The sequence below is a fragment of the Rhinolophus ferrumequinum genome, chromosome 6 (genome assembly GCF_004115265.2).
Source record: "Rhinolophus ferrumequinum isolate MPI-CBG mRhiFer1 chromosome 6, mRhiFer1_v1.p, whole genome shotgun sequence".
In the NCBI taxonomy this organism is placed as follows: Eukaryota; Metazoa; Chordata; class Mammalia; order Chiroptera; family Rhinolophidae; genus Rhinolophus; species Rhinolophus ferrumequinum.
This window is the reverse complement of record NC_046289.1, coordinates 9133571-9141583: the sequence shown is the minus strand read 5'-3', so window position 1 is coordinate 9141583 and position 8013 is coordinate 9133571. Positions and strand designations below refer to the sequence as shown.

The 8013-nt window shown below is 57.6% G+C and overlaps 2 protein-coding genes across 4 annotated transcripts in view; one reads left to right on the top strand and one right to left on the bottom strand.

The window, feature by feature from the left end:
- Nucleotides 1-525: 525 nt before the first annotated feature.
- Nucleotides 526-2914, top strand: FAM181A (family with sequence similarity 181 member A). Of its 3 annotated transcripts, none has more exons than XM_033108778.1 (2): nucleotides 526-814; nucleotides 1609-2914. In XM_033108778.1, exon 2 carries the CDS (start codon nucleotides 1695-1697, stop codon nucleotides 2571-2573), a length of 879 nt encoding a protein of 292 aa, XP_032964669.1. In that variant the 5' UTR covers nucleotides 526-814; nucleotides 1609-1694; the 3' UTR covers nucleotides 2574-2914. The 3 variants fall into 3 exon arrangements, with proteins under 3 accessions (XP_032964669.1, XP_032964668.1, XP_032964667.1); XM_033108777.1 differs by having other exon boundaries at nucleotides 526-869; XM_033108776.1 differs by having other exon boundaries at nucleotides 526-905.
- Nucleotides 2915-4293: 1379 nt separating this feature from the next.
- ASB2 (ankyrin repeat and SOCS box containing 2) overlaps nucleotides 4294-8013 on the bottom strand; it is a 40631-nt gene continuing 36911 nt past the window's right edge. Inside the window, exon 10 of the mRNA XM_033109136.1 lies at nucleotides 4294-6737. Within this exon, the coding sequence (XP_032965027.1) occupies nucleotides 6601-6737 (137 nt within the window). The 3' untranslated portion in view covers nucleotides 4294-6600. The remainder of the gene's footprint in view (nucleotides 6738-8013) is intronic.

The following is an 8013-nucleotide window of genomic DNA, read 5'->3' as shown; positions in this document are numbered from 1 at the left end:
CTTTTGTCCGGCCGCACTGAATGGGCAATTCAGGCTTTGTGCAGCTCAATTGAGGAAGCAAACATAAAGACAAGATTCCTGAGAGCTCCGGCTCCCTTCCCATGGATATGCCAGCCTCTCGTTCGAGTCCTTCCCGGCTACCTTTGCCCACATCCGTGTGCCACCGGCCCTCACAGGCCTGCCAGCGCCCATGCCTCAGGGAGCGGGGGTGGGGAGAGGGGAGGTGGCGGGGGGAAGAGAGGAGAGAGCCTCTCAACACTCAAGGACAGCGGGGCAGGCCGCCCGTCCGAGGCTGCCCGCCTGGCTTACCCGTCCGATTGTCTGGCAGCACTGGAGCATGGCAGCTGCCGGCCTGGAGCCTTGGGGGAGGATCTCATGCCCATCTCTTCTGAGCACAGCCCCTCCTCAATCCTGGACTTTTTACACACACACACACACACACACACACACACACACACACACACACACCCCGCCTGCCCCCTCGAGAAACCAGGGAACCGAGGTCAAGGGGAGGAGGGCGTGGAGGCCGAGGGGGAAAGTGGAGCTGAAGGGTAGAAATTTACCGGGAAATGATTGCATTTGGGAGCTGTCTTTTTTGTGATGGTCCCCATGGTGACAATTTGTGACGGCAAAGAATGTGGGAACGGGGCGCTGCCGCCTGATTGGGATGCTTTGTATCTGGAGAGGCGCTCCTGATTGGCCTGAGGGGCCCCCCAGCTCCGGGGACTTGTCCTCCATTCAGCCCACTCGAGGGCGGCACAACTGCTTCCATCCGGACGCGCGGAGCTCGCTGGCCGCACCGGGCCTGGCCCAGGTCTGCGGCGGGGAAACGGCTGGGCCACGTTGGCGGGCCGGGGGCCGCACCCTCGGTCAGTGTGGAGGCCCAGGCAGCCGAACCCGACTGGGTAGGGGTGTGGGGTAGGCGGGGGGCCCCGGGGAGGGGTGAGGTGCTGTGGGTGGTAGCCCAGGAGGCATGAAATTGCTGCAGATGCTTCTACAGGGGAGTCCCTGCTGCCTGCAGCCTGAGCTCAGCCCGCCAGGCAGGCCTCAGCTTGAGTGCCAGACAGGGGTCCTGACTGTCCTGCGTGAGAGCTGGGGGTGGAGCATGGGGACAGAGGAGGGGGGCTGATGCTAGCCGGGCTGGGGGCGGGGGTGGGAGGAGGAGGACGCCAACAGGGAGTGAGGGGGCTTGGGCTTGCTTTAAAGTGGAGCAGTTGCCTCTGCTCAAAAACGAAAAACTTTGCTGGCAAGTTGTGCACGTTGGCAGCGTGGTGTTTGGAAGACACGGTGGTCTGAGAGCGTAGAGATTTGTGCTACAGTCCCAGCAATGCCACTTGTAGCTGGGTCACCTTGGGCAAGTCACCTGACCTCTCTGAGCCTCGGCTGCAAGTAGAGGGCAACAGACCCAAGAAGACTCGATGTGTTTGACCTGTTCCATCACAGATGCTCCCAGAATGCTTAGTGGCTCGAACGGGCATCCCCTCACCCAGGACTCTGTTTGGGACTGAGCGGTGCTGGGCTGGGGCTACTGTTTGCAGCCACGTGGCCTTTGGGGAAGGCTGGGTGTGGTTGCTCTGAGAGAGTTCAATGGCCCGTGTGTACCTGCAGGTCAGCTCTGGGCCCTTCCCTGAAGCTGCCAGCTGCCAGCAGAACCACCCTCTTCATGGAAAGCCCTGTGCAGTGGCCCCCTGGTGATGGCATCTGACAGTGACGTAAAGATGCTGCTGAACTTTGTGAACCTGGCATCCAGTGACATCAAGGCGGCCCTGGACAAGTCTGCGCCCTGCCGCCGCTCCGTGGACCACCGCAAGTACCTGCAGAAGCAGCTCAAACGCTTCTCCCAGAAGTATTCTCGGCTTCCACGGGGACTCCCCGGCCGAGGGGCCGAGCCTCACCTGAGAAGGGGGCCGGAAGACCGGTCCGGGAGACTATCACTCGAGTCTGGCCCCGACGCCAGCCCTGGTGGGGGTGGGAGCTGCAAGGAGAAGGCTCTGGGGAACCCCTGCAGGGAGGAATGTCTCTCTAAGGAGCAGACCCTACAGGGGCAGAATCCAGAAGTTGCCAGGCCTGGCCAGGTGCCCATGAGGAAAAGACAGCTGCCCGCTTCCTTCTGGGAAGAGCCGAGGCCCACCCACAGCTACCCTGTGGGGCTGGAGGGAGGACCGGGCCCCAGGGAGGGACTTCCCTATGAGGGTAAAAAACACTGCAAGGGCTTGGAGCCTTTGGGGCCCGAGACGGCCCCAGTGCCTATGTCCCCGAGGGCACCCATTGAAAAGGAGCCACTCAAGATGCCTGGGCTCTCCCTGGTGGGCCGTGTCAATGCCTGGAGCTGCTGCCCCTTCCAGTACCATGGACAGCCCGTCTACCCAGGCCCTCCAGGGGCTTTACCTCCGGGCCCCATCCCCAGCCTGGGCCTGTGGCGGAAAAGCCCCGTTTCCCCGGGGGAGCTGGCCCACTTCTGCAAGGAGGTGGACAGCCTGGGCCAGAAAGTGTACAGACCTGTGGTTCTGAAGCCTATTCCCACCAAGCCCACCGTGCTTCCACACGTCTTCAATGTTTTTGGCTACCTCTAGCTGGGCTGAGCAGGACACGGGGGCCCCACCTCCAACCTGCAGGGCTCTTGGGAAGCCCTGGAGCTCTCCTTGTGGGGAGCGGGCTGGGTAGTGGTGGGGCCTCTTGAGAACCTTCCCTTTGTGTGTGTGTGGGAGGGGGAGGGCCAGATTGGGGCAGGGGCTTCTCAGGCCGTTGCCTTGGGAGCTATGGGGCTGGGCTCCGCAGTCCCCCCTTCCCCAGGCCGGAGCCCGACACATCATCCTGCCATCCCTGTGCAGACCTCGGGCGGCGGGGTTTTGCCCTGGTTGCCAGCGAGCCCAGAAGCCCGAGTCAAACACCTATTCACCTGCCACCCGCTGTATAAGCCAATCTCAGTTCTGTTTTGTTGTTGTTGTTGTTGTTCTTCTTTGTAAATACTAAAAGGTTAGAAGAATAAAGACATTTCTTTTGCAGTTTCCACATCTTGGGTGTCATGAAGTTGAATGGCCCCCAGGCCTAAGAAAAGCTGGCTACACCCAGGTGGAGGGTCACTTATGGAGGAGACTGGCTGTGGGGAGGCCAGAAGTGGCCCAAAGGCCTCTGTGATACCTGGCAACGGGCACTGGAGGCCAACCGCTCAATTCAGAGGATGGAGGGTGGGGGCCAGCCACCAGGGAAGGATGTTCTGGTTCTCCTGTGTCAGAGGACAGAGGTTGGGGGAGGCCTGGATCCCCACCGGGTCCAAACTGTTCTGGGAAATAGGGAGGCTAGCACTAGGGGGGCGGAGCTGCAGTCCTGGCTCTGCTGCAGGAAGTGGAGCCTGACCCCTCCTCTCAGGGCTTCCTTGCCCCACCTGCAGAATGAGGGGTGGGGCTGAGAATGGTCCCCTCTGTGGTGCCTTCTGCTTTGCATAAGCCTCAGAATCCTTCCTAACATTAAGGCTCCAAGATTAGCACTTGCTAAGGGCCCTTCCCACCCTGCCTACTTGTACGCCAGAGTTCTCTGGGAGGGCTTCATTGACATGGAGGGGCAGCTTGCTCACTGGGAAGCCAGAGTTTCTGTCTGATGGTCTTGGAGGATTTCAGAGCCACAGAGGCCATGTGGCACAGGCAGAGTTGTTCTGAGAAACTATCTGGCACACAGGGTAGGAAGTCCTCAGCTGGGATCCTCACTTCAGGCAGTTTTGGTCTTAAAGAGTGGGGGCGGTGGGGGCCAGGAGCAAGAGTGTCTCCTTCCCCTACACACATCATCACGAAGGCCCTTCCGGACCCATTCTCATGAGGCTCAGCCCCTCCACACTGTAAAACAGGGTGCTAAAAGCACTAATCCGGGCTCTGCCACCTACCAGCTGTGTGACCTTGGACAAGTTACTTAACCTCTCTGTGCCAAAATTTCCTCATTGGAAAAATGTGATTGAAAATCGACCAGCCTCATGGATTGCCGTGGGGATGATGTGAGTGCCTGGTACTCTGAGTGATGCAAAGCTGCACAAACCAAGTCACCTCTCCTGGTTATCTGGAAGTGTCAGTAGGTCCTGCCATGCCCATATTTCAGTGATGTTTATGGACTGGGACACCCCCAACCCCTCCCTAGAGAAGGAGTTCTGGGAGGCATGTTTTCTCAGGATGGGTGCTGCCCGAGCCCACTGTGCCTGGGCTGCCATACCCTGCTTGGCTCAGTCCTTCCCGGGGGATAGCGGGAGATGTATTAATTCAGACGCGGGGAGGCTTGTGAGGAAGCAGAAACCTTTACTAAGTGCGGCTCAACAGAAGCAGCCGGTACCATGACTCCCGGGCAGGAGCAACTCGGGGAAAAACACACGTCTAGGAAGGCTTGAGTATTGTTGCTCCGCTGACCAGAAAGTGAATTGAGCTGCTTCCAAGTGAAACCCAGGGACTCACCTCTTCCAGCCTCAAACACCTGGCACCAGGTCAAACGTCCTCCTGCTCACAACGTGGAACTGTGTTCAGGATTTTAAGCGTTTGGTGATGCTGTGGAGACATCTCTGGCTGAAATCCTCCTGGGGGACTGGGGAAGCATGGGAGTGGGAGTGGGGGTTTCTGCATAGGGTGATGGCTGAAAATCCAGCAGTGATGCTCAAAACATGTACCAATCGCACAGCCCGAGCACCAACCAATCAGAACAAAGCAGGAGCAGGCCCTAGGGCAGGCATTAACCCTTTAGCTGCTGGGTTGTGGGAGGTGGGGGGTGGGGACCCGAGAAGGTCAAGGCCGGGCAAGATACTTGTGAGGAAAGGGGTGCTGACCAGTGCCTGTGACCAACTGGCAGGGATGTACATCAATAATCTAAGAACCCAAATGTGGCGCAGGAGCATTCCAGGTCCAGGGGCCCCAAAGTCTGTAAATAACTGGTGTCAGCCCTCCTTCCTCACCCCTCCAACCTCCATCCTCAGCCTCACCTCCTCCAGAAGGTCCCCACCCAGTGCCTGGGGCCACTACCAGCAAAGACTCTCTAGGACCTAAGGTGAGAAATGGTGTAGATTGAATAGGCCTGATACCCAGCCCCACCCCAAATGCACTTGAACAACGTCTTTCTGCTCTGTCCTGCTCTGTCCTTCTGCTCTGTCCTTCTGCTCTGTCCCGTCCTTGACTGCCACCCCACCCCATGGGGATTGAACAACTTCACCCTGGGAGAACACAAGTTTCCTTCAGGATTTCTTCAGGAATCTCTGCAGCGAAGCTCTGTGGGGCTGTGGCCACGCGCTCTTGGGCTGGAACCCCAGGGACTTGCTGTGTGTGCCTGGGCAAGTCCCCTCCCCTCTCTGGGCCTGTTTCCCCATCTTACCACAAGGGAGTGGGCAAGACACTGCCAAGTCCCCTCTGATCCGGGGCTTTTATCACACTTGGGAAGAGAACACAGATGAGTCACTGCAACTTCCATGGGAACAGGGCGTGCTGGTCTCAGTGCACAGGACTCAGACCACCGGAAATGTGCCACGACTGCCGGACCGCAGCGTTCTCTCTTGCACCGTCGAAGATGGGCCGGCAGCTCCTGCCTGGCTCATCCCACAGAGCCACAGGGGGACCAAAGGAGGCAATAGATGGGACAGGGCTTCGTGCCTCTCAAGTTTGGTGGCCTTGCAAGGGTTGATGATGGCCATGACTATAGCACCTTTGCTCATAGTAGCCAGTATTGAAATGCTTTTTTCCCCTGTAGCAGAACAGATGAGCAGGACATGAAGACAGAGTGCCAGGGAACAGGTTTGTGTGAGACAATCCCAGGTGTCAGGAGACCTGTGGGCACAGAGGCCCTGTTTGTGATAAAGTTCCTGTTTCCATGGTGATTGAAGCAGGAGAGAGAAACCAACCACAGGCCGGAAGCTGACCCTCTCTTCCAGCTGTTGGGTCTCTTCTGATGAATGAAGGACGCACTCTCCTGGGTCTTTGAGAAGCACAAACCAAAGTAATATGTTCAGAGGTCCGTGTGCTCTGTCCCCAACCCCTGCCCCACCCCCACTCCTACCAGGAGCAGAGCTGGGGACCCCAGGCCCTGGGGGGTCTGGTGACAGGAACTGCAACGGGGCACAGCAGCCTCTGTGCAACATTTATTGTACTCAAGGGAGCCCTGTGGGGTCGAGGGTTTCCCCACCCCCACCAGGCCACACCTTCAGGGAAGAAGCTCAGGCGTCAAGTGGAGAGTTTCAGAGAGCAAAAAGGAAGGGGCGAGGTCCAGCTTTGCAGGGAGGTTGTCCGGGAAAGGCAAGCTCACCCCCCTGAAAACGCTCCAGCCACAGCCCAGCCCAAGTTCTGCCCTGCCAGCCTCTCCTGCTCCAGGAATGCAGGTTCCTGCCATTCTGGATGGCAGAGAAGGTCTGGGATCTACTCATCCATTTGAAAATAAACATGGTTTTTCTCCTACTTGACACATTCCATTCTCTGCTCTGGGCACAGCTCTGGCGCAGAGACCTGGCGACTCAGGGTGGCTGCCTCAGCTCAGGGGGAACAACCCACAGCCTCATCTGTCACCAGGTTCCCATGGATGTGGGGACACCGCTGTCCTGAGATTTAGTGAAACAGTCTGAGGAGCACCTCTTGTCCATGTGCCCGGTTACTGGGTACTCTCGTACTTCAGGTATCTAATCAGCCTGCCTGGGAGTGGCAACGTGTCCAGGAGTTTTATGCGATATTTCCCAATGGCCTTTCGAACTTGCAGCCGGCAAAGGTGAGCCAGAGGTCTCGGGGGTTCTAGAAAAAGAAGAGAAAGAGAGATTCTGATTTGTCATTTGCAATCTGCGAAGGGTTTGCTCCTTCTTCTACATACACAGCCCAGACCCACAACACAGCCCTTAGTGGAGAGGTTAGGAGTCTGAGCTCTTAAGTGCCCCATGCATGGAATTCAGCTCTGGGCTCTGGGTGGTGCAGAGAGGCCAGGAGCAGGAGGCGGGGACTGGGCAGCTCCCAGCAGGTCCCAGGATCCCACTTGGCTGCCTCCCCTAGAAGGCCCCTTAGGATGCCTCATAGAGTGGAGTCTTCTCAGCTGGGGGAGAGCGGGGAAGGAAGGAACAGGGACTGATATGTCTAGTGATGGCATCATTTATTTCCGCCCCGGGTACAGCGTCTGGCACAGGGAAGGTGTTTGTCGAATCAAAGAATGCCATTCATTCACTCATTCACTCATTCATTCATTCATTCGACAAATACATGCTGACCCCTTCACTGTGCCTGGCCTGGTGTCTGGGGCCAGAGATGCAGAGGTGCCAGCCCAAGGCCTTTGGGGAAGGCTTTCACACCAGACACTGCCTTCTGAGTGGGGTCTTGAAGGGTGGGCAGGAATTTGCCAGGTGAGGAAGGAAGGCAGTGGCATTCAAGCAGGGGAAAGAGCAGTGCCAAACCAAAGAGGCCACAGCCCCCAGGGGAGATTGGGATACAGAGGGAATGTCCGGGGAGGATAGAGAGGACAGGCAGCTGCAGTGGCACAGACAATGTGCCATCACTGCATTTCTGACACTTCCGCTGCCTTTTGATCTCACTTAGGATAGAGCCTGCCCTCTGGGAAGCTCAGCCATATTCTCAGGTGCGCAAGACTGAACTTGTGGGAAGGCAAAAGGCCACTGGTGGGCAGAAGACACAGGGCCCCCATGGCTGCGCTGGTGGCCTGGATAGCTTAGGAGACTCTGGGCTTCTCACGCCACCTCTCGCAGCCTGTCTGCCCTTCCTCCTGGAATAACGATGTCAGTATCACAGCATTGAATGAAAAAGCATATGGAGAGTGTTTCGCAGATGGAGGGCAGGCTTTAAAGGTAACCCAAATAGGCATTGGTTAAGAACTATTTGTTCTACTGGTTAACACATGTTTAGTTCTGCATAATTTTCCCTGGGAGGCTAATTGGAAGGGATTCCCCTTCTCGGAAGGGCAGGATGCGGGGACAGTGAGGGGTGAGGCCAACAACTGAGCATGGACCGCTCACCCTTCAGTGGCCGTGGAGGATCATGGTGACAGTAACCCAGTACTCAGGAACTC

Coding starts and splice junctions, on each gene's coding strand:
- FAM181A (XM_033108778.1), top strand. CDS start 1,695: ATGGCATCTGACAGTGACGTAAAGATGCTGCTGAACTTTGTGAACCTG.